This window comes from Suricata suricatta, chromosome 12, assembly GCF_006229205.1.
Source record: "Suricata suricatta isolate VVHF042 chromosome 12, meerkat_22Aug2017_6uvM2_HiC, whole genome shotgun sequence".
NCBI classification, from domain to species: Eukaryota; Metazoa; Chordata; class Mammalia; order Carnivora; family Herpestidae; genus Suricata; species Suricata suricatta.
Window position 1 is genome coordinate 54,029,790 of NC_043711.1, and position 26,422 is coordinate 54,056,211.

General features: G+C 42.4%; 1 protein-coding gene across 8 annotated transcripts in view; it reads left to right on the plus strand.

Annotated features, from left to right (window-relative positions):
- Positions 1-18,960, plus strand: part of TMCC1 (transmembrane and coiled-coil domain family 1) — a 190,418-nt gene extending 171,458 nt beyond the window's left edge. For 4 of the 8 annotated variants that reach the window (XM_029916463.1, XM_029916467.1, XM_029916468.1 and 1 more), the window contains exons 3-4: positions 8,973-9,108; positions 11,702-15,706. In XM_029916463.1, the coding sequence (XP_029772323.1) occupies positions 8,973-9,108; positions 11,702-12,016 (451 nt within the window). In that variant the 3' untranslated portion in view covers positions 12,017-15,706. Of the gene's footprint in view, positions 1-8,972; positions 9,109-11,701; positions 15,707-16,466; positions 16,606-17,905 lie in introns of those variants that run through there. The other 4 variants (XR_003900805.1, XM_029916466.1, XM_029916465.1 and 1 more) reach the window with 4 other exon arrangements.
- Positions 18,961-26,422: the final 7,462 nt, after the last annotated feature.

Genomic DNA, 26,422 nt, shown 5'->3' on the forward strand with positions numbered 1-26,422 from the left:
ACAATAAGTGTTTTAGAAGACAACAGTAAAACTAATCTGAAAAGAGGAAGTATGAACCAAGTGGTTCAGAATCTCAGTACACCTCACTAAGGAACCTAGCAAGGGGAAGAAGATACAGCATCTTTCTCAGTCTCCCATTCCTTAATTACAAATTGAAGTACCTCCCAGGGACAAAGGATGTAAGGATTAATGTAGAAATGTCTTCATGAATCAGAGGCAGACGCCACACATAAAAAGGCATGGGGGATGGGGTGTGTAGTTATTGTTATTATTGGTGCTAGTATTTTGATGTTTTGATGCTTACACTGATTAACTAGATGTAGATTGAACCCTACATTCCTCCCCGACATGCACTCCTCCTCCCAAAATGACACCACATCATCTTTACTGGGCTCTTTGTGTTAGCCTGATTTCAGACCATAATTTCACATATAGGTTATGTAAGCCACATAAAAGTGACTGATGGCACTGAAAAGTGTTTGACTGCAAATTGCTAAGCCTGATCAGGTGTGTGCTTTCAAATTGTGGGTTGTGAGGTTGTGAAAAGAGCTGAGGAACAAACTTCCATGAACTGGGTGAACAAATCAGCGAAAGTATTTTAGCAATGACAGGCCCAGCGAAGTTCTTTAAAGGTGCTGAAGCGGCCCAGGAGACCCGCATTCCACGACATGAGGGCATCTTGCCAACCTCTTTGTTCATAGCATTTTACAAAAGCCTCAAAGTTTATGGCTTTCTTGGTTTCCTCCCTGATGTTTCCTGCAGATTGGAGGTGCTTACTATGGTAACCTAAACACAACTGTGTGAGTGTAGGGGTACCTGGCGGGCTTAATAGAGCATGTGACTCATGGTCTCGGGGTCATGAGTTTGAGCCCCATGTTGAGTATCAAGCCTACTTGGAAGAAAAAAGAAAACTAAAAAACTGTATGGGGCACCTGGGTGGCTTAGTCGATTAAGCGTCCGGCTCTTGATTTCCGCTCAGGTCATGATTTCACAGTTTCTGAGATCAAACCCCATGATGGGTTCTGCACTAACAGTGCGGAACCTGCTTGGGATTCCTTCTCTCCCTGACCCTCCCCTGCTCACGTGTTCTTTTTCTCCCTCAAAAAATAAACATGAGGGGTGCCTGGGTGGCTCAGTTGATTAAACATATGACTTCAGCTTAGATCATATTATCACGGTTCGTGAGTTGAGCCCTGCATCAGGTGAGCTCAAGCCCCAGCCCTGCATCAGGTGAGCTCAAGCCCCAGTCCTGGCTCCACACTCTGTCTCCCTCTCTCTCTGCACTTCATGGGATTCTCTCCCTCTCTGTTCTCACACACTCTTTTTCTCTCAAAAATAACTAAGTAAATAAATAAGGGTTTCTTATTAGAAAAAAATGTAAATGTTAAATAGGGTTTCAGCTACACAGTAACAGCTGTGACTTTTCTGTTCTTTCAGAAAGTCCTCATTCTCCAGGTAATTCGTAATGACTTGAAGAGGGAAGCAAATGCCAGTAGTTATTAGTTGGTGAATTATTAATGCAGCTGTTTCAACTGGACCTATTGTGGGTCTTGCTTCAAACCTTGAATTCTGCAGCTTTGTGTCACCTTGGCAAGTCTCCTAACCTGTTGGTTGGTCTGGTTTCATCTGTGGGGAAATGGAGCTCATTCTACTCACCCACGTGCTACTTTGCTATTTAACTAATTGTTAATAAAGTACTATCTGTGGGAACAATAGTATATTTTCTCATTTGGGAAAACTCCAGCTTGAGGAGATCTTGCTATTAATGTCTCATATAACCATGAGTAAATTGTTCAATCTCTGAAGGACTTTATTTTCTACAAGATGATGGTGAGGATTAACTGTTTCTACTTGACTCTTTTTAGGGATTTGCAAAGATCAGTTGAAATTTACTTGAGATACTTTCCCTCTCACGCATACAAAACAGATGCCGTGAAAGAAAAGTAGGTAAGAGAGTTTCATCAATTTAAAGGAAAGCTTGGAACAGGACTTGGTTCCCAGTGAATAGACTTGATTATCTGGCAAACTTGAGTCAGGGAAATAGCAGGGACTCGTTTGTATGTTTGTGCTGGGCCTCCTGATGAGGAAGTAAGTAAGAGAGGCAAAAGCCTCTCTCCACAAGCCTTCTTCTTGAAAAGGACAGAATGTGTACCCAGAAACCCATTTGTGTGATGCCACAGAAAAAAACTCTGAATATACTGGAACAGTGAAAACTTTAAAAAATGTAAATTGAGAATGTGGTGATAGATGAAGAAATGGAGGATTAAAGAGGAAAAAAAATTAGAAGTAGGAAGCCTTGAACAGTAGAGCCACAGAGCACTTGAGAGAAGCTGCATGGCAATCAATAAGTAGGGATTGTTGGAGGGATCTGGGAGGATTATAAAAGACAGAAATGAAATGAAATGTGTACTTGTGATAGATCTTTCCCATCGAGCTCCTTTTTGTGCAGGGCATTTGATACCTAACTCCTGTTCAGTCTTCACAGTTGCTCTTTGGAGTAGGTAGATTGCCTCTTTACAGGGTTACTCACACTGGTGAGTTGCAGAGTCTGGGCTTAAATCGAAAACCCAGTCTGAGCAGATCCATCAGCTGGTACAAATTGCATAAAACTGCATATAAACACAAGTACAAAGAGGGCACAAAGTGGAAGAATTGAAGACAGAGAGCCTTTAGCTCTAATATGAGGTAAACCAAATCCAGCCTGAAAATGGCTTCCAGAACCTTGACACATTGGTGACCATTGTATGGTAAACATTGGCTTATAATAAGGTTCAAGAGTGTTGGGAGGGACGCCTAGGTAGTTCAGTTGGTTTGGCATCGGACTCCTAATTTCAGATTGAGCCCACTGACAACTCAGAGCCTGCTTGGGAATCTCTCTCTCTCTCTCTCTGCCCCTTCCCCGCTGGTGCTCTCACTTGCCCTCTCTCACAAAATAAACATTTAAAAAAAAGAATGTTAGGAACAAGTGCTAAGGGCTTTTGCATATGCACTATATTGAAAATACTCCAGATGATGAAAGAAACTCAATGTGAAATGGACCAAACAAATGAGAGATTATACTGCCAGAAGACAATGTAAAAACATCTTCAGAGTGCTAAGGAAGAATAATTGTGATCTGAAGAATGCTGTGTCTACTTAATTTATTTAAAAAAGTGAAATTAAGACACTTTCAGACATGCATAGGCAAAGATTACCACTCATTGAAACTTCTGCTGAAAGAAATACTGAAGGATATGCTTCAAGGGCAGTGGGGGGTGGGGGTGGGGTGGGGGAAGTACCTCAATGGGTAAAAGAAGTCAATAAAGCATGTCTAATTAAGTAGGGACTTAAAACTATATATACTAAAAAATCTAAATTTCTTACATCAACTTGGATCTAAAATTCTAGAAAAGAATGGGTTGCAAGGGTTGCATTTCAAAGGAATATTAGAGAGTGTTGGGGGGTGCCTGGGTGGCTCAGTTTGTGGAGCTCGTGACTCTTGATCTCAAGGTTGAGTTCAAGCCCTACATTGGGTGTAGAGATTACTTAAAAATAAAAAGAGTGTTAAACCTTTGAAGGAAGAAACAGTTTGTACCCTAATCCGCCTGTCACTTGCCATTGGCAAATTTCTGTTCACTTTATCCTTGTCCCCTTCAATCAATGATGGGTGCTCACAGAAACGTTAGGATAAACAAAACATAAATATGAATGCATTTTGCTTTTCAACTAGATGTGTAGGCATGGGGCTCCTAAATGGTAAATGAAATGACTGAATAGGCTAGCTAAACCGTCGTCCCCCAGCATGGCCTTCCTCCACTGACTGTTCACAGGAGCAGGCAGGCTCTCATGATCCTTACCACATCTTCTCACTTGACCAGTTATAATGCACAGCAAAGTGTATGTTGCCCTACAAGGACAGTTCCCAGGTTTGGGGCTGGGATATTCTCTAGCAGCAGCCTATGAGCTCTGGCTTGGCCTTGCCCTCTCTTGGCCACTGTGTCTTCACCCAGGATGAAGACAGTAGAAGGCATAGCTTTACAAATAGCATGTGGAGAGAAAGAGTACTGAAACACTGTCTGCAGACTGAATTAAGAATGATACTGATGAGGGACTTGTGCTCGCATGTGGCACCCCCCCACTTCCCTTGCCCTGTGTAGTCTCTTCCTTGTATTTAATTAAACTAGCCCTTTTTTACTCCCCTCTCCCCTTCCCCGCCCCCACCCAATAATACTGACAGATACAAGAGCAGTCAAGACTTTACCAGGGATTGAGAACTACTTCCTGTTGCTGAATGCAAGCATAGGGGTAATACAGGTAAGGGAGTAGCTTGCTTTTTGGGATTCCAAAGACTTTTTTTTTTTTTAATGTTTTATTTATTTTTGAGTGACAGAGAGTCAGAGCATCAGCGGGGGAGGGACAGAGAGAGAGAGGGAGACATAGAATCTGTAGCAGGCTACAGGCTCTGAGCTGTCAGCACAGAGCCTGACGCCGGGCTCAAATTCACGAACCATGAGATTTTGACCTGAGCTGAAGTCGGATGCTTAACCGACTGCGCCACCCAGGCGCCCCTAGTTCAGTTTTAAAAAGAACTTCTCTAATGGCGAGGGGTGGGGGGCATGCTTTAAGATAAATGAAACCCTGCTACTGGAGGTATTCAAGGAGAGATTGCTGGAGGGGGCCAGTGGCGCAATGGATAACGCGTCTGACCAGGGGTCAGAAGATTCAAGGAGAGATTGCTTATCAGGGATGTTATAGAAATAACTCCTCAATTGAAAGATTTAACTAGATTTCTAAGATCTTTTCTAACCCCCAGAGTTTAAGATTCTTTCTAGTAAGGGAACCTATTTTTATCTTTTAACAACTCTAGAGAGGAAGGGAGGTACATGAAATAGTGATAATCTTAGGGACATGTAAAATCGAGTGTGAGATATTTATTGATATAGACTGCTATGAGCCTACATCCTTGACTGGCTAAAAAGATTTTCAAATTGTGCATGAATTCCTTTCAGGGAGTATATTTTCAAGTGATGCTTTTTTAAATAAGTGGAAACATTTTTAGGGGTTCCTGTGTGGCTCAGTCGGTTAGGTGTCAGACTCTTGATTTTGGCTCAGGTCATGATGTCATGGCTCGTGGATTCAAGCTCCTCATTGCCTGCTTGGGATTCCCTCTGCCTCTCCCTACTCAAATGAATATAAAAGATTAAGATTATTGCCATCATTTTATAGGTGAAGGAATTTGCTTAGAAAAGTGAGGTAACCTAACGAGGACCATACAACTTCGGAGATGCTGACCTAAGACTCAAAGCCAAGTTTTCCCGGCTATACCTGGGTAATCATTTTCCCCAGTGTATATTATAACTGGCATCTTTCACTTCGAATAATGTTTCCAATGGGGCGCCTGGGTGGCTCAGTTGGTTAAGCCTCAGACTTTGGCTCAGGTCAGATCTCACGTTCGTGGGTTCGAGCCCCACGTTGGGCTCTGTACTGACAGCTAGCTCAGAGCCTGGAGCCTGCTTCCAGTTCTGTGTCTCCTTCTCTCTCTGCCTCTCCCCCTCTCATGCTCTGTCTCTCTTTGTATCAAAAATAAATAAAACATTAAAAAAAAATTAAAAAAAAAAAGAATAATGTTTTCAAGGCTCATCCATATTGTAGCATGTGTCATTATTTTTATTTCCAAATAATATTCCATTGTATGATTATACCACATTTTATTTATCCATTCATCAGTTAATGGACATTTCGTTATTTCCATTTTTGAAGGAGCTGCCAAACTGTTTTCCAAAGCTGATGCACCATTTACATTCCCACCAGCTGTATGAGAGTTCAGATTTCTCCATATCCTCCCCAACACTGGTTGTTATTCTCTATTTGATGCTAGGTTTGTAACATTTTTATTACACTCCTCCTCCTATTGACTCCACCTTGACATCAAGCTCCAAACAGTCATGCCATTGTACCTCAGTCTAGCTCCTGTGTGCAGTGTAATTTGGATCAGCTACAGACCTGACTCAGATTTTTACTTACAAAGGGAGTTTAAATAATCTGGGCTTCTTGAGTCATTTCAAAGTGGCATCACAGGGTAAAGGTTAAGAACTTGGGTTGAAAATCAAACTAACATGGATTTGAATCTTTGCTCCCTACTTAATTTCTGTATTCCCTTAGGCAAGGCACTTCACCTGAGTTTTGTTTCCTTATCTGTAAAGTAAAGATAATACCTACTACCTTCTTGGGGTTTTAGAAATGAATTTGGATATATAATAGGCACTGAATAAATGGCAGCTGCTGCTATTACCTTTCATTCTGTTCTAATGGTGAGGCATGTTTAATATCAAATAAGATTCTCTAACATTCCTGAAAGGCCTAAAAGACTATACAATCCTGCAAAACACGCCAGAGGTATCACATGGGTCTGTTTTCATCAGCAGACTTGTTGCCACCACTGCCATGCTCCCCTCCCTGCCACTCAGCATCAGTCCTTAGCTTAGGAGGGCTATTTGCTGCTAGGCCCAGCCCTTCCCTTAAATCTCAAGGGACTGATAACTTTGGAGCACTCCTTTTTTTTCCTATTTCTTTCTTTTTTTTTTTTTTTTTTTTTTTTTTACATAAATTCATTTTTGAGAGACAGAAAGAGACAGAGTGTGAGCAGGGGAGAGGCAGAAAGAGAGGGAGACACAGAGCCTGACACTGGGCTTAAACTCACAAACCGCAAGATCATGACCTGAACCGAAGTCGGACGCTTAACCGCCTGAGACCCCCAGATGTCCCTGGAGCACTCCTTTCATAAAATCTCTGTTCTATCTCTGGTGAGGAGAGAGAATGATAAAATCATCAAACACTAAAACCACTGCAGAGCAGTGAGCTAAGTAAAATAGGATGAGGCTGAAAAGGCAATAGTGTATCAACATTCTTATGGCAGTTGGTGGACTTAAAATTTGATAGAAAATCAGTTCTGGGGTGGGGCCTGTTTCTGAACACATGCCTTGGGGCAGCAGATGAAGGGAAAAGGCAGTCACAGATAATATTGACCCTCGTTAAAGGTAAAGGTTGGAAACACTTTCTGATCTGTCCCATCACATTTAGTAAGAGAATTTTAGTGTGAAGGAAAGCAGTACAAATGCCTATCCAAGATAAAGGAGAACTCAGTAGGATTCAGTAATACAGTAAAAAGGGTCAGCTATGCCTTTTTTTAAAAAATCCTTGTTTCTTAGAGAAAGAATGGAGTTTAGGATGTAACTGTGTATGATATGATTATTGGAAGGGAGAATATCAGTGATGTTGCAACAAAAGTTACTTAAACAGAAAAACTTCTGTGCATTCCTTAAAATTTTATGTACTATATATGGGGTTAAAAGCAAGGAAAGGGGAAGGTAGTTTTAAGTATTTGAGTTCTGGTATTTTTATTTTTTTAATACAAAGTCCTCAGAGGCTTGTATTGCTAATGTTGGGTGTGTGCTTGCCCAAGTAGCATTCAGGGGTAGTATATTCTGTTGAACTGTGCCCTCTAACAGAGAGAACCTTATATTTTATCCACCATAACCTAGAAATGTGTTTATTATTCCCTTTCAAGTCTTTTTTTAATGGTTAGTTTTCAACTATCCTTCTACCTACATAGCTCTTTGGTTCCTGGGATTTCCAGACACAACCTACCCTGTTAACCCATTTTCCTAAAACACTGTGTTCATCATGTCACCTTTTCCCAGTCAGCAGTCTGCTTTGGGCCCATTTACTATCTGTTCCAGAATCCCAACTCCAGGCCTACCTTTAAAGGCCAGATTTCCTTTTTCTCTCCAACATAGATCCATCATTCCAATCATCCTATACATTTCTATCTCCTGCCCTTTATCCATGTTCTTTTTCTACCTAAAATCTTTGATATTGTCCTTTAAAAATGTTTCAAACCTACTGGTCCTTAGGTGCCCAGCCCAGGTTCCATCTTTTATGTAGATAACCTTCTCGTAGGTAGTCCTAAGTGCTAGAGATACAAGATGAATAAAATGACCTGCTCCTGAGGAACCTCACTTCCCTCCATTCTTCCTGGGTTGTTTTTTTTTTTTCTCAGCTATAACCACACTGGCCTACTTTGTGTCCCTCAGACCTGCCAAGCTAGTTCCCATCTTGAGAACTTGATACCTGCTATACCTTCTGCTTAAGATACTCCTTCCCCCACATCTTTATAAGTCCATTCATATTGTCATTCAAGTTTCAGCTCTCATTGTTGGAGAGTGCTGAGCAGGGAGGAGGTCTTCTCTGACCATTCCAGCTTAACGAGCCACCAGGCACTCTGTCGTATACCCCTATTGATTTTGTTTTACTTACCCATACCTGCAATTGTCTTGTTTTTTCTGCCTCCCCTCCCCCCCCCGCCACACACCTTGGCATGTAAACTACTGAAGGTAGGCATCCTGTGTTGCTTACCACAGTACTCCTAGTACTTTGAACATACCTGGTACACAGCAGAGTCTCAGTAAGTATTTGTTGACTAAGATGACCTAGACACTATGCCTGGCCATGGGGATGATGGGCTCTGAATCATGAACATCCAGGTGAGTGACTTGTCCACTATCAGAATAAAGCTACTGGTGACTGCTAGAAGGTCAGTTTCCATTTATGTACTGTTTATCTTGTAATGAGATCTGCTTAATTGTACTCTAGTTTTTGCCTCTCCACTATGCTGCTCAGAGAAGAGTAAGAAATGCCTCATTTATTATGAATATGCTCAAAGCTAACCAGGGCTGCTGGCATTGTTGCAAGTACTGTGTGTTGAGAAGATTGTGGAAAAACCATGTTGCTGCTATGATCTGGCCTTATGACAAGCTGTCCATTCCAGGGACTGAGAGCTGAACCCACTGGCATGCCTTGTTACCCCAGGGCACTGACTTAATTTCTCCGTGCTTTTGTTTTCCTCCTTTGCAGAAAGGATTTTGGGGATGGGATGTGAATAATAGCAGGAAAAATAGAGAATGCATAAAATTCTAACTTTTCCCCCTTCTTAGATGTGAACGATTAGAAGAACAACTAAATGACCTAACAGAGCTCCACCAGAATGAAATCTTAAACTTGAAGCAGGAATTGGCCAGCATGGAAGAGAAAATCGCATATCAGTCCTATGAACGGGCCCGGGACATCCAGGTTAGCATGAAGATCAGGTGAAAAGCAAAAGACTAATAACAAAAAGTAGAATGGTGGTTGGCAGGGGCTGGGGATTGAAGGAAATGAGGGGCTCTTGTTTAATGAGTATAGATGAAAAGAGCTACGGAGATGGGTGGTGGTGATGGCAGCACATTATGAATGGATTTACTACCACTCAGGTGTATGCTTAAAAATGGTTAAGATGGTAGATTTTATGTTCTGTGTCTTTCACCACAATAAAAAAGAAGAAGAAAAAGGAATGAAATACTGATGCATGGTATAACATGGATAAATGTATAAAACATTTATTAATGTTCAGTGGGGGGAAAAGCCAGTCACAAAAAGCCACATATTATGTGATTCCATTTACATGAAATGTCCAGAATAGGGTAATCTGTGGAGACAGAAAGTAGATCAGTGGTTGCTAAGGGCTGCAGAGAGGGGGGAAGGGATGGAGGGTTTCTTTTGGGGGTGATGAAAATGTTCTGGAATTTGATAGTAGTGATAGTGGTACAACATTATCAACTTACTAAATGACACTGAGTTGTACACTTTAAAATAGTTATAATTAAATGATAAATTTAATGTCAGGGATATTTTACCATAGTATTCAAAAAGTTCAGGGAAAAAGATGCAGAAGGTAGAATATCAAGAGGAGGTTATATCAACTGTAATATACCTACTCTTCAGATGAGGTACGTTTCTCAAAAGTCTATACCATTTAGGGGTGGTATGCTTGCTTGGGTTCTTAGAAAATGTTCTGAGGTCTCAGTATATAGAAGATGACATGCATTATTACATCTGTTGGCTCCTGCTTCAGGAGCTACTCTGACAAAATTCATGGCCATCTTGTCTGTCTTTGTCTATAGCAAAGGGGCTTTTTATCCCTAGTTGCCAAACCCAAACCTTTTACAGGCACATTACCAAGCAGTTTGTGAGAATAACATGAGGCAGTAATGTAAGGTTAATAACCCTCTAGTTTATGCTTTAAGGAAATAGAATATGTAACCTTTTCTTATCTTGGGAGGTATTTCTAAGGAAATAGTTTCTGATTTCAGTTGAAAGCATCTTGAAAAAGCTAGTCTTAGAGAAGGGAAGGGGTCCAGAAATCTTCTATTACAGCCTAAACGAGTCAAGGGAATGTCTAGATCATTTGCCTAGCAGCCATCTTCTCCAGACTCCAGAATTCTGTTTATGTTTTAGTTTTTTTTCCTGTGATCATTCTGGGTTGGGAGTAGTATTCATGATCTGTGCATTTGCTAGCTTGCTTCAGCCTGAAGTTGCCTACCCTTCCCCTCAAGTCCTAGGAAACCAGGATTCATTGAAACCAAGACCAGAAAAACCTAGGGCTGCCACCACTACTGAACTTTATAGGATACCTGACCTTAGCTAAAGAGATAGGTTCTGTCCTCTGAATGTTGTGGGTAAATTTCATATAAACTCATGGCTTGAAGGGAACCTTTCACCTACAATGTTTGGTCTAGTGTTTGGGCATAGTTTCCTCTTTTACAGAGATCAGTCTGAAAAGGGCGGAGTGTACTCTTCTTAGGAAGATGGATTAGAGAAGCCTTTGCACTGATGTCTGTGATTTACTTAACTTGGAAAACACGGGGCAGTATGTACAAGGGTGTCCGGAGGATGTTCATGTTCCAGCTGTTATGGTAGGAAAGTTGGAAATAACCTCAATCTTGCCACTTGGGAACTGGCTGAATAAACTGTGAAATACCTACTCATACTGTAAAATGCTACAGAGCAGTAAAAAGAATGAGGTGCATCTCTACACATTGACAGAGAAAGGATCTCCAGGACCCACAGTATTGAGTGAAAGATCAAGTTATGAATTAGTTCCTATACTATGATACTACTTATATTAAGGTAGAAAGTAAAAAAATAATTCCATACACTTCCCTAGGCTTAAATATCTATACATTTAAACGTAAGTGAAAGGATGGACACGATAAATTGACAGTATAACGTTAAGATTAGGACCTAGACTTGAAGAAAGTATCAAGAGGAACTATGTGTTCTATTTGAAATGTTTTATGTGGAGTAAGTATGTTTGTCCTATGCAACTTAAATTCGTGATTTTTAAAAGGAAAAAAAGTAAATAGTATATTTGAAGTCTTGTCATTAAAATGTTTAAGACCAGGGGCACCAGGGTGGCTCAATCAGTTAAGCCTCCAACTTCAGCTCAGGTCATGGTCTCATAGTTCATGGGTTCAAGCCCCACGTCAGGCTCTGCGCTGACACCTCAAAGACTGGAACCTGCTTCAGATTCTGTGTCTCCCTCTCCGACCCTCCCCCACTAGCCCTCTGTGTATCTCTCTCTCTGTCTCAAAACCAAACAAACATTTAAAAATTTGTTTTTTTAAATCTTTAAGACCAAATCTAAGTGTGGCTGCTACTACCTGTGAGCCATCCCACAAGGAATGCAGTGGAGCCGTTTAGGTGAATAATAGTTGCTTGAACAAGGACTTGCATATTTAAAATCACTGCCATAGCTCAAGGTGCATCTGGCTTGCTCAAAGGGCATGTCAGCTACTTGGAGTGCGTATGCGCAGAAGGCTTAACTATTCCCTTTTCTGGCCCACAGGAGGCCCTGGAGGCATGCCAGACCCGCATCTCCAAGATGGAGCTGCAACAGCAGCAGCAGCAGGTGGTACAGCTGGAAGGGCTGGAGAATGCCACTGCCCGGAACCTTCTGGGTAAACTCATCAACATCCTTCTGGCAGTCATGGCAGTCCTTTTGGTCTTTGTCTCCACGGTAGCCAACTGCGTGGTTCCTCTCATGAAGACTCGCAATAGGACGTTCAGCACTTTATTCCTTGTGGTTTTCATTGCCTTTCTCTGGAAGCACTGGGATGCCCTCTTCAGCTACGTGGAACGGTTCTTTTCCTCCCCCAGATGATGCTGGCACAAGAAGGCAGTGCTCCCCTACCCTCTGGCGAGTGCATGCAGCGAAGAATTAGACAGCAACTTACCTACTCTGAAGTTTTCTACAACAACAAAAGAGTTGAGTGAATCTGTTTACATTTAGAATAATGTTTTTTTCTTCAAGAGACGCAATTGCAATAGTATTTTTTAGATTTTATCCAAGAAGTTTTTTGGGCAAAAATCTTGGATCATTTTTATGTAGCATGATTTTCCTTGGGATGCAAATCTTAAAACAGTCCTTTAATATGAACCAACAATCTGGAGCACACTGAAGGGCATTCTAAATTGTGGCTTGAAGGACTGCACTAAAACCCACTAAAAAGATGCAAAAACCTGATTAGGGAAACCAGTTAAACCTAACACCCTGCCTCATCTGGGCTCAACACCTACCCCACTCCCAGACTAACTTTACTGTGAAATCCTACCACATTCCATGTCTGAATTTTTGGATTCAGGGTGGATTGTCCTTGTCCGTGAAGAACACCTGGAGCTCTCCCTGGCTTTCTCACCCAACCTGGCCACTCACGCTAACCCTGGAAGTATGGTCACTTCTGAACCTGGTCCCTTAACCTTTGCTAGGATGCAAAAGTGACAGCATCATGCCCCAAAGGATCACTGCAGAGCCCTACTACAGTATTTTGAAGTAGCCCTCTAAATACTTAATTTTAAGCAAAATCCCTTGGCTGCACTTTTAAGGTTTTTTTAAATGTGTATAGTCACCAACTTAAAAAACAAAAAATCCGAACAGCATACTTGAAGAATGTAATACTCAAACTCTCAGTGCTTCCTTATGGTTTCTAATAGGATTTTTTATTATTGTTATTATTATTATTGGGTTTTTTTGGAAAGGGTTGGGAGGGTCTTTTATTTTTCCTTTGAAATAAAGAAGTAATGTTTTTAAATGAAGAAATGTGTGAATATTTAAGTGTGCTGCTCCCTCTTGTCTTGAAACAGTTTGAGTAAAGGAAGACTTTGCTATCAATGCTCCTCTCTGATGCCCTTGATTTGAGATGCAGCTTAAACTTACTCCTCTGGCTGCTGCTGCTTTCTGGTGTCCTGCCGCCCCCACCCCATCACTTCATGGGCTTGGCTTGGTTGGAGAGGAGAGGGGTGTGCAAGGAGAGGAGGAGGCTGTTTCCACAAACCAGCATGATAGGATAGAGATTTTTTTTGCCCCAAGAAAATGTTCACCCAGTGATTTTAGGCTGGGGTTATCTTTAGGAAAAATCGAGACTATATTATGAGAGTCATACATAATTCCTCGTGTTTCCTTAATTTATTCTTAACACCCCCTAATTACTGAAACCAAAGTGATGTGGAATCTTCTTTCTGCATTTTGGCCCCAGCATCCTTAATTTCAAAGCTTTATTCTGTCTGCCTGAGAGAATCAAGTGAAGGTGATTCTCCCTGAAGAACAGAAAAGGTTCGAAGGACCCAAGTTTGGGGTGTGAAATGTTGTCAGCTTCCTAGTCCTTTAGACTGACTGACTAATGTACTTGTGCTCAGTGGACTTTTAGACAGTTTAGAAAAAAGAACTGAGCCTCCTTTCCCATGCTGTAACCAGTTCCCAGGATGGGACTGGGCCTTTAGAGCATATCTAGAAAGCTTGGTTAATCTCTTTGTAGTATTGAATCGCAAATGCTGTTCCCTCTTGGCCTCAGTTCTGTGCAACCAGGTGATGAGCAAGGGCCACATAATATGCCCTGAAAAGAGTAGCAAAGCATGCTTTGCCAATTCTTCCCATCCGAGGAAATTCTTCTGGAACTGGATTAGCATTGCCTTCTCTGTCTGAGAGGATGGTTTACATGACAGCTCCAGCCTCCTGTGGCTTTGGCAGGCTGGCCTTCTCAGAGTCAGCATGTTGTTTCCATAACCATTTTGATATTTTAACTCAGGTACCCCGATCTTCACTCCATCCCCAGATGATTGTAATACAACCTGTTAGCTCTGTTGACCTCTCAAAATTAGTGCCCAGAGCAGGGACCACAGGGATGATTTTTCTATTAAAAAAGAATTGGAACCAATTCATGTTCAGGCCAAAACCAAATTGTTCCCATGCCTATGTATTTTAAATGTTAACTTTGCCTAAAAATATTGCAGTGACTTCAGGCAGGAGTGCCAAAGGACACCATGACCTTGTCAAACTAGCATAGTTTCTCCTAACTTTCTGCTTTACCTTAATCACTCAGAGTAGGGAAGAGAGCCCCACAAAGTTATAGAAAAGAGGCGCTAGCCACAATCCTCCAGTTTTTCTAAGAACCTTTGAGTCCCCTAAACTGTGTAGAGGCTACTAAGTTTTTTGTGGGCACTGAAAGACACTGATAGATGGACTGAAATTGCTCCCATTTGTGTTGGGACAATTTCTATCAAAGGAAGGTTTTCGCCTGTGGACAGACCAGATCCTTGAGCTCCCAGCCAAACAGGCCTGTGCTAACTGCCCACAATCTTCTCTGAAACTGTCTTAGGAAGGAGCCACAGGCTAGGCCAGGCACAGTAAAGGCTTTCTAGCTGTGTTGTCCCTTGATTCTTCACCACGCCCAACAGTTGTCTGCATTTAATGCTATTTGTCACCATGCACCTGTTTTCATGCCTTCCCCCACTTCCTGCCGCCCAAACCTGTTGCCTTTGTGTTTCTTTGCATTGTGGCTTTTCCTAGATTCTCATCTATTCAGAGCCCTTCTATAATCTCACTCCAATGGTTGTTTTAACAATTGTTCTGTAAGTGGAAGTTTCCCTCTGCTTTAATGCTTCTTCTCTTTTAAAGACTACATGCATTCCCTTTGAAATGAAGCATTCCTGGATTACTTGTTAGTGCTGGTGCTTGAGGCTGGCTATGGTAGCCTGGGTGACTCTGTTCAGGCTGTAGAATAACTAACATTTTTCCTTTTTTAGGATTCAATTGAAGGGCACTTCTGTCTGCTCCAATTTCAACTCCTTGGTATATACTCCATGCATCCTAGCAAGGAAGGCTTTCTACTCCTCAGGCTCCTTAAGAAGCAAAAGTAGGTTAAGTTTTACACTTCATTGACTGGGGTCTTCTTTCTGTCCTGTACCCCCTTCACCCAACTGAGGTGAAAATCTAATAACCAAGAAGAATACTGGGATCAAGCCTTCCTTGCTAGCCATGCCCTAATAAGGAGCATATTTTTATGTGGTCTTCACTGCATTTGGTTTTGTTTCTGACTTCATATTCCTTTGAGATACAGTCAGATGAAATGCTGAATTCCAAGTGAGCTCCCAACAAGGGGCTGACTTTCAGCTTTGGAAAATACGCATCCAAAACAAAACCAAATATTATAATCAGCAAATTGACACAGGCAAAATTATGGTTCCCACCCCCAAATGAAACTGGGAATTTTGAATGTGGCTCTAAGAGTTAACATTTCTGTCTGTGTGTTGTGTATGCTAGGTGATACCCTCCGTAGGACTGACTACTAGACTGTGTGTTTTATCAAGTGTGTAAGAATAAAAACTCACTTGCACGAATTGAAAAGTACAGAAATGACACTTGTGAACGTGTGAACATTAACACTGTAGTCGATAGATCTTAAGCTGCTAATTGTTGAGAGAGAATTACATTGATGTTCTGTCTGGTTGCTGCACATTCTCAGCAGCACTTTTACTGTACATACAAATTGAAATAAAGACCTCAGCTATTAACGAGGTGGTTGGACTCAGGTTTATTTTGCTCTTTATTTCTGCATATTTATTGCAGTTTCCCTTCACAAGTTTATCAGTTTGAAAACTTTCCACCAATTTGTGGATTAGAAGCTTTGTGCATGCCCACACATGTTTTGAGACCTTAACTGATAGCTGGGTGGCTGTTACTGTCTCCCAGGATTTGACACACATTTCAGACTGTCACTTTGACACAGTCCCTTTCAACTGGTAGGTAAGACTGCCTTTAGTTATTTGGAGGGAGTTTTTTTAGAGGCAGTATGGCACCCCCCTCAAATTCATGTGATGACCAAATAGGTATAATAATTCCTGTCCATTCTTTTTTTTTAATTGAAGTATAGCTGACACACAATGTTACATTAGCTTTAGGTGTACTGTGATTTGACAACTGTATGCATTATGCTACACTCAGAAGTGTAGCTACCAATAGTCACTATTGTTTGTACAAATACACTTTTGTGAAACATTCAACATTTGAAGTTTTATATACATGTAAGGGGTTATTATTTAGCTGAATTCCATTTATGGTTTTGTTATAGCGACAGTTTTTTGTTTTGTTTTGTTTTGTTTCAAGTAATCTCTATGCCCAGCATGGGGCTCCAACTCACCACTGTAAGATCAATAGTCACATGCTCTACCAACTGAGCCAGTCAGGTGCCCCTAGCGGTAGTAATTTTTAATACGGTTTCTCCTTGATCACTGAGAAGCCTCTGGAAATTGAGAATCTTTCATCTTGCCTCTGACAGGGTACCAAGCAGGGACCTGATAACTTGGTTCTTCACAGCCACAATCTGAATGTCAAGCTATTTGGGCCCATGCTTCCAGCTTGGCTAGCTCTGTGCCTCTAATACCATCTAAATGCTAAAGGTATTCCCACCTTGATCCTGCCTAGTGCATGTTGTAAAAATAAAGAGTGCCTCTTGTGAAAGCTTTTTAAAATTGCTGCGAGAATGCTTCAAACTTCTTGAATTGTGGACCAGGCTGCCATGTACAGAAGTGCAGGTTGTACATTGCCCAAACCCACAGTGGGTTACACTGTGAACATTGTGCAGTGCATAACTGGTACACAGAACAGGCCTGACTGTAATAATTATATAATGTGTAATACATAATTTCAGAGCCTGTTTTATTTTCATTCATTAAAAATGGGACAGTGGAAGCCTGGTAACAAATCTGAAAAGCTGTTGTGAAGACAGATTGGGGAGACAGGTGAGGATATGGCCAACTAGAAAATATGTTTTACCTAAATGATTCAGATTTACTGTATTTAAACTCTGTGAGCTAAGCTAAATACCTAATCAGCTGTGACCTCAAGTCTAGGTAGAAGAGTAGCTCACATTGAGTACTTATGAATGCCAGGCATGATGCTTACTCCTTGGCATGCAGTTTTCACTTTTCCCTACAGTCTTACACAGGCAATGTCCTCGGTGTCTAGGTAAGGAAACTGAAACCTGGGTTAAATGAAAATGAAAAAAGTTAGGGGCTCCTTAGTAGCTCAGTACCAACTAGTTGAACGTCCAACTCTTGATTTTGGCTCAGGTCCTGATCCTGGGTTTCACACTGACCGTGGAGCCTGCTTAACATTTTGTCTCTCTCGGGGTATGTAGGTTACTCAGTCGGTTAAGGGTCCAACTTTGGCTCAGGTCATGATCTCACGGTTTGTGGGTTCAAGTCCTGCACTGGGCTCAGTGCTAACAACTCAGAGCCTGAAGCCTCCTTCAGATTCTGTCTCTCCCTCTCTCTCTCTCTCTGTCTTCCAAAAATAAATGTTAAAAAAAAAAATTTTAAGATTTTATTTCTCTCTTCCCCCACCTCTGATCCTCTCCCCTGCTATCTCTCTCTCGTTCTCTCTTTAAAAGAAAAAAAAATTTTAAGCCAGTTGTGAAATAGTATACTGTCTCCTGTTTGTGTGAAAATATTCTTGTTTGTGTAAATGTATGTATGTAAGTCTGAAGAAACTGAACATTGAGCCCTCCTCAGGTAGTCACTTCTGGGAGCAGGAATGGGGGTGCTTTCAGGCTTGACTTCTGTAAAATATGAATCTCTTGGATGTGAAATGTATTGTCTATTTTTTAATTAAAAATATCAAAACTTGTAAAAATGAAAATAATAGGTCCACTGTGGAGAAATGAAGAATGGATAATGTTTCTAATACCAGATTATAACAGATCATTTTCTGTTTTAGTATTGTCCTAGAAGGGGTTCTGGACCCAGCTCGGACCACCTACTGGGCTTTCCTGAAGCCTGGGTTCCCAGGCCTGGTGGTCAAAAGGACACCCCGCTGCCAGAGGGGATATGACCTCAGCAGCTGATCCAGCCTGTTCAGCTCAGCCCTTCACTCATCCAACAGCATTTGAGAGCCACTGTGTGCAGGACTGAACTGTGGAAATGTGCTAAATCAAGAGAAAAGGAAGTTGGTAGAATGAAATACATGTTGTAATAGAGTCAGAAGCCATGTGTGGGAGTGGAGAGGAGGAAGCAGTTCTGACAGGGCAGTTGGGAAAAGTTCAGTGGAGGAGGCGGTGGCATCTGGGCTGACACGTGATGGTTCTGGATGGGTAGAGGTGGCTGAGAAGGGTGTTCCAAAGTGAAGAAATAGTATTAAAGCCATGGAGGTGAAAAAGGCCAAGGTGAGTTGTTCAAGCAATGGATGTGAGCCTCGAGGGACTAATAGGCCGCCTAGAACAATATGTGAATCAGCAACCAAGTTAAAAACAGTAGGGGCTGGGGCAGGGTAGTGGCCTCTAGAATACCTTGCCTGCCAGAGTTTCACCCTGTGCTGCAAGAGAAGCCATCAAAGGTCTTGAGAGGTGGCACCCAGCCTTGTCATTTCAAAGGGAACCAGTAGTCTCTTTTTCAAAACATCCAGTCCAAGTCTGTCAGGTGATTGAGAAATGCTGCCTGAGGTGTTTGGTCTTTTGCCTTTTGGTCCTATAATAGGAGGAGTTTAAAATTTTTTGTTGATATATAAGAGCTGGGAGTATAAGAAGTTCAGACTTCAATTCTTATTTTTTAAAAAATCTTTGTTACCTTTGGCATTAGAATCTTTCAATCCTAGAGCAAGAGTACTGGACAAAATCTAGTCCCTCTGCCTTTATGAATTTGAGTTTAAGCTGGCCAAATTTTCCTTTAGAAGATTACATTTGAACAGGTATTGAGACACTGTTAAAATCTAGAGCAGGAGCACCTGGCTGGCTTGATTGGTAGAGGATGTGACTTGATCTTGGGGTTGTGAGTTCAAGCCCCACGTTGGGCTTAGAGATTACTTTAAAAAAAACAATACCTTAGATGGTTGTGAGGATTAAATGAAATAATTGTAAAATGTCTCACCGAGCACCTAAACTCAAATCAGTGCTCCACACATGGTCTCAGTTACTAATATCATTAATAATAGACCAAGAATTCCTTGAGAGGGACCTCTTTCATCTGGCTCTCTTCAGAATGTATCCTGTCTTGGGGCACCTGGGTGGTTCAGTCAGTTAAGCATCCAACTCTTCACCCTCAACTCAGGTCTTGATCTCAGGGTCATGAGTTCAAGCCCCACGTTGGGCTCACACTGGGTGTGAAGCCTACTTAAATTTTTGTATTAATATTTACATGCTGTCTCTCATTCTCACCTAATGGGCCAAGTAGCCAGAATGTGGGCTGTCCCTGGCTAGCCCTGGTTCTCAAGTTGTTTTGGGAAACGGAAAAGTCTGTATGTATCAAGAAAACCCAAACAAAAAGAAAAGAACACAGCCATAGAGAACAAAAACTCGCAAATGGATGCATATACAATTGGCTAATGCTTTTACTGGTGTTTTCTTAATCAGGACAGTGGCAGGGACATGGTGTTAATGGTTATGTCTTCAATGTAAAGAATGATGCCTGACACTTAACAGGTGCTCATTAAAAGGTGGAATTTTTTAAAGCTTATTTATTATTTTGACAGAGAGTACACAAGCAGGGCAAAGAGAGGGAGAGAAAATCCCAAGGAGTCTCTACAGTGTCAACACAGGGCTCAAACCCACAAACCATGAGATCATGACCTGAGCTGAAATCAAGAATCAGATACTTAACCAACTAAGCTACCCAGCACCCCTAATAGGCAGAATTTAAAAATCACTATTGAATCCCTATTCCTTGCCAGGCAATTTTTAGACCTGCTCTGAAGAGGAGCTGGTATAATTTCCATGTTGCCAACAAAAAAACGGGAGCTTGGATTTTTCCTCAAGAATAGGTCATTGCATCAATGGCAAAGTCAGGATTTGAGCTCAGATGATTTTGCCTCTCTAAAGCGTATGCTATTTTGGGGCGCCTGGTAGGCTCAGTCGGTTTAAGTGTCCAACTTCTGTTCAGGTCATGATCTCATGGGTTAGGAGTTTGAGCCCTGCATCAGGCTCTGTGCTGACAACTCAGAGCCTGGAGCCTGCTTTGGATTTTGTGTCTCCCTCTCTGCCCCTCCCTCAGTCATGCTCTGTCTCTCTCTTTCTCAAAAATAAGCATTTTTTAAAAGCCTATGCTATTTCTACTATTCCATTTTACTGGACAAGGAGTCAAGATTTGTTGATTTCAGACTTTGCGTAAGCTTGAGAAGGCAAATTATGTACTCTTGGCACTTTTTGTGCAGCTCATAATCAATCTCCTTAAGGAGCATTGGCCATAACCACTGAAAAGGTTAAATATTGGAACAGGATGAATGGATTTGTGGCTGAAATCTGGGGGTATGATCATAATAGGATTGTGCACAGGGAAGGAGGGGTAGGACAGGAAGTCAGGGGACCGGTTTGAAGCAAATGTAACAAAACGTCTGTAAGACAGTGGGTGCATGGATGTTGTATTCTCTTACTGTTTGAAACATTTTGTGATCTAAAAGAGAAAATTAAATGTAAAGTAGAGCACACTAATGGAAGCATTAAAATGATAATTGGGCCAATGCTCTTAAGTGTGCTGCTTTTTGTTAGATTTTCACTTATTGTAATGATTAAAAGTTCTTACCTACAATGAGCTCTTATGAAGGAAGTAGTTACAGGCAGCTTAAAATTTTCTCATGTCCATTAAAAAAATGCATTTTTGTTAGAGAGAGGGAAAGAGCAAGCCGGGGAGAAGGGCAGCAGAGAGAGAATCTTAAGCAGGCTCCATGTTCATGTCGGAGCCCAACACAGGCTCGAATCATGACCACAAGATCACCACCTGAGCCAAAATCAAGTGTTGGATGCTTAACCGACTGAGCCACCCAGGTGCCTCTAAAAAATGTACTTTTAATAGTTGATGTTTCAAGCACAAAATGTTAAGAATTTCAAACATCAACAAAGTTTTTCTCCATTGTATATGCCCTAAAATAAATAGATGTCCTATCATAATAGAGTCTAATGTTTTCTTTGAAGACTGCTTTATTTGCTTCCCAAAATATGTGTACATAAAATTTGAATTTACCAGTGAATCTTTTTCTCAAACTAAAGAGTGTGTGTCATCTGTGCATGTTAAGACATAACCTCCCAAGTGTTCTAAATCCCTGAAGCATCCTTCGGCCTGCCCAGGCGGTCCTTGACAGTCTTCTTTTAATAGAGACCCTGACTCACACTGCTTTAAACACTGGACATTTTTTTTCTCTTACTCATTTTCAGTAGGTATCTTCCAAAGCATCTGACACACTTCCTGCGGAAATTCATTTTATCACCATGACCAGGTTGTCAGCCCAGAAGAGCACACTTGGATTATTAGAGTGTGACACTCTTGTCCCTGCACTAAAATATCCTTGACTACCTTTATATCTTTTTTTAGTAGTAAGGCTTTTCTTTTAATGTGCTGAGCTAAAACTCCCAGAACCACACAATTCATCCATTTAAAGTGTTTTATTCAGTAGTGTTTACTATATTCACAGAGTTGTACTCCAGCATCACTAATTCCAGAACATTTTCATCCCTCCAGAAGGAACCCTGCACCCCTTAGCTGTCACCCTCCACTTCTCTCATTCTTCCCAACACAAAGCAACCACCAATCACCTTTCTATCTGTAGATCTGCCTACTCTGGACATTGCATATAAATGGAATTCTACAATGTATGGTCCTTTGAGATGCTTCTTCAGGGTGTTTTCAAGCTTCACCCATATGGTAGCATGTTTCAGTACCTTATTCCTTTTATTCCTGAATAATATGGCATTGTCTGAATATGCCACATTCCTATTTATCAGTTGGTGGATATCTGGGGTTTTTCTATTTCTGGCTATTATGAATATGTTACTATGAACATTCATACACGAGTTTTTGAATGAGCATATGTTCTCATTTCCCTAAGAATGGAATTGCCGGGTCATATAGTAACTATGTTTAACCTTTTGAGAAACTATTAGATTGTTTCCAAAGTGGCTGAATCATTTTACAGCCCTCAGTCTCCACATGCTCACCAGCCCTTGTTAATATCTGACTTAGTAATTATACCCCTCCTGTGTGTGTAAAGTGGTATCTCATTGTGGTTTTGATTTGCATTTCCTTGATGACTATGTATTTTTATTCTAATACTTCTTTTCATTAGCTTTCCTGTCTATATCCTCCCAACCCAGGCTACAGCCATCACATTTCATTATATCCCAAGTGCTTGCCTTACTTAAAAGACTTTCATTTCCCATCTAAAACTGCTTTTCCTCTACCATGGGGTGGGATTCCATATATCCCAACTCAGAACCATGTCCAGAGTAAGATTAAATGGGTTCTGAGTGAGGCCCCACCAAGAAGAGAAGATATGTGCTTGAGCTTTGCGACTGCTGACCTCGCAGCTTCGAGACTTTTCTACTTAAAACCAAGATTTTATTTTTTTATGTGTATTTATTTATTTGGCATGGGAGGGGCAGAGAGAGAGGGAGAAAGAGAATCCCAAGCAGGCTCTTTAAGGGGAGGGTGGGGGAGGTTCCATCCCGCCAACTGGGAGAGCATGACCTAAGCTCAAGTTAGACACTTAACCAACTGAACCATCCAGGTGCCCCAACTTTATTTTTAAAAAGGAAAAAGGGGCACCTGGGTGGCTCAGTCAGTTAAGCGTTCAGCTTCGGCTCAGGTCACGATCCCACGGTTTGTGGGCTCAAGCCCTGCATTGGGCTCTGTGCTGACAGCTCAGAGCCTGGAACCTGCTTCAGATTCTGTATCTCCCTCTCTCTCTGACCCTCTCCTGCTCACACTGTCTCTCTCTCTGTCTCTCAAAAAAATAAACAAGGAAAAAGGAAAAAGGAGGAAAGAAGGAAGGGAGAGAGAGAGAGAGAGAGAGAGAGAGAGAGAGAGAGAGAGAGAGAGAGAGAGAGAAGAAAAGAAAGAAAGAAAAAAGGCAAGCGGCTTGGCCTTCCACTGGCTGTGTGACCTGGGACTTGGTCTTCGCCAGGTCCTCACCCAGGTGTCCCACCCTCCTCAGGCCATGTCTGGTGCCACTTCATTCCTCTGCACCTTTGCATACGCTCTTTCCTCTTCTTGCAAAGACCTCCCCACATCTCATTTGTCTGCCTAGCAAGCTCATATTCTTTAACTTTATTAAGGAATCTTTCAGAGAGGCAAACGATGAATGAACCCAAATCAACAATTACCACCTTGCAGTCAACCTTGTTCATCTGTTCTTGCCCTTCACTCCCCAACCCCTCAAATTGGATCCATTTGAGGTAAATACCAGATAGCAGGCATTATTTGTCCGTTGTGACTTTTTTTTCTGAGCAAGTGCTCCTTTCTTAGTAAGATGACGTTCACATAGTAAAATTAACCAAAGTTTTAAGGTGAACAATTCAGTAGCACTTGGTACATTTGCAGTATTGTGGAACCAGTCTTTTTTTTATTAATAATTTATTGCCAAGTTAGCTTCCATGTAAGTGGAACCACTGTCTCTATCTGGTTTGAAAAGTTTCACCACCCCAAAAGGGAAGCCCAAAGCCATTCAGCACTGGCTCTCCATTCCCCTTCCACCCACCCCTAATCACCATTCTGGACTCTGTCTCTATGGATTTACCTGTGCTGGATGTTTCATTTAAATGAGAATCATCTAGAAGATAATTAAAGTATCCGGAGTGGGGATGGGGGTGAAATGGAATCATCCAATATGTGACTTTTTGTGCCTGGCTACTTTGAGTTTAGCATGTTTAAAAAGTCCATTCACTGGGCACTTGGGTGGCTCAGTTGGTTGAGCATCCAACTCTTGATTTTAGGCTCAGGTCATGATCCCAGGATCATGGGATTGAGCCCTGCATCCAGCTCCTCACTAACCTGCTTGGGATTCTCTCTCTCCCTCTCTCTGCCCCTCCCCCAAGTGCTCTTGCACTGGCTCACTCTCTAAAATTAAAAAAAAAATTTTTTTAAGTTCATGTTGTAGAATGTGTCATCACTTCATCCCTTTTTATGCCTGAGTAATATTCTGCTGTTTGAATAGGACGCAATTTGTTTATCCATTCTTCAGCTGATGACCCCTTTGGTTTTTTCCACCATTTGGCTGTTTGGAATCATGCTGCTATAAGGTGCTGTAAGTGTATGTACAGGTACTTATTTGGGTATCTGTTTTCAGCTCTTTGGGATCTACATGTAGGAGTAGAATTGCTGGGCCATATGGTCACTCTATATGTAACTTTCTGAGGTCCTGCACTGCCAGTCGGTGAGGCCTGTCCCCACTCCCTCGCACATTCAGATGTCCCTGCCTTCGCTGCTCTCTGTTGCAGCACCTGCCTCACTGAATGGCTTCTACTGGCTTATGTGTGGTTTTACCATATCACTTCCCTTCTCCCGGTGACTGAGTCGGCTTTCACGAAACACTCACCCCATTCTCACTCCCCATAGTTAAAGTACACTAATCCCACATGACCTCTGGCTCCAGAGTTGGACAAGTGATCTAAGCAGGTCGTTCAGAGTCAGCCCTGAGGCTCTTGCTGGCTGTTGGGAAAGAAGGACTCTTCCCACAGGTTTGCTACCTACAAGACTTGTGTGTGCCCAGAGCCTCCCCAAGCACAGCCTGTCTAGCAAAGCATGAAGTCAAGAGGGAGGGAGACAAAGCCAAGACATGGATAGGCTCCTGGTGGCTGCCACGCTTAGAGCCATTTCATGTCTTGAACCTCACAATGTCATGAGTCACCAAATATCCTTTGTTGTGAAAGCCATTTGAGTTAGATCTTCTTACTTGCGGCCAGGAGACACACGTGATGGCTGATCCAGAAAGGATTGCATGCTGATACCCTTCTTTCCAGAACCACCCCTCCCCTCACTTTAGCCGTACAGTCTGCATGAGAGTCACCATTGTTCTCAGTAGGGGACTGTCGGCCTTGGGACCTGAGACCGGTCAGTCCTAGTTTTGGAGTCATAGATGCAGAGGAGTATGAAGTTCATACGGGACAGCTGTTGGCAGGGAGACCCCAGGCCAACAAGGACAGGGGACAACACATGCCACAGCACACGCTGTCCTCGCCATGCACTGACCTGTCACATGTGCCCATGTAATTCTAACTACTCCTCCCTTTTGGCCTGATCGAACCTGTCTATTCATGTGTCTCCCATAAGCTCCTTAAAACACAAACCACTTCTGGGGGGGGCGGGCATCTGGGTGGGTCAGTCTGTTAAACATCCAGCTCTTGGTTTTGGAAAGGTCATGATCTCTCAGTTTTGTGAGTTCAAGCCCTGCATCAGGCTCTGTGCTGACAGTGTGGAATCTGCTTGGGATTTCTCTTTCCCCATCTCTCTGCCCTCCCCGACTTGAACTGTCTCTCTCTCTCTCTCTCTCTCTCTCTCTCTCTCTCTCTCTCAAAATAAATAAACTTCCACACATACACACACACAAACCATTTCTTATTCCCTTCTGTGTCCTTAACCCCAGCATGGCACTCTGACAGGACACCTGCATGGATGCACAGGTAACACTGTCCAGTGCTTTTCTGTCCTGGGAGCCAAGTCATTATTTGTATCATTGTGTTTCATCCTCCTCGTATCCTTATTAGATGCAAGTAGATAGAACTATGTGAAATTTCCAATACTTAACTGAAGATTGCCCAACAACCAGTAATTTCATGGGACCCAATCTAATCTGTATGGTATCTTGCTAATGAAGCCAGGAAGATTCGCCCAATATAAGCCAGGTAGAAAATGGTGGAATCAATGGGCAAGGTGAGGCCTTGATTTTTAGATAGTAGGGGTGAGTGAGCGAAGAGAAGAGAAATAGGAGAGGAAAACCATGGAACAGAGCCACAGCCCCTGCCTGTCTGCCTCCCGCTCAGTGGGCAGCTGAGAGCAGAGGAGGCCAAGGGGCCTGAGGTGCAACAGATACACCAGGGCCACGTGGAATTGCTGCACGGTCACTCTGGGGCCATCTTACTGCTTTCCATGAAGCTCAGCCCAGACGGGCCACAGCTGGATGACTGCAGCTCTGCCACCCCAGGAAGCTGGCATGTGTGTGCGGCAGGTCATCCCCAGGCCTGGCTCATCCTGCAAAGCCCACTGGCCAGCACAGGCGCAGCAGTGGGGACTCCGGGGGAGGTCTCTGTGAAGTCACTCGGTGGGGGCAGAGCAGGCAGCCTTTCTTCCACCCCAGTCCCACTCCCCGGGACCCGAGGCAAATCCCTTCACTTCCCACTGCCTCTTCAACTTCACTGGAAAACGGAGCTAATAATACACCAGTCTCATGAGGTGACGAGGGTTTCAGGAGTTAATCCATCCAAGTGACCAGAACAGAACCTGACAGGGATAGTACAGGCTCAGTGCACTGGTTTCTGCT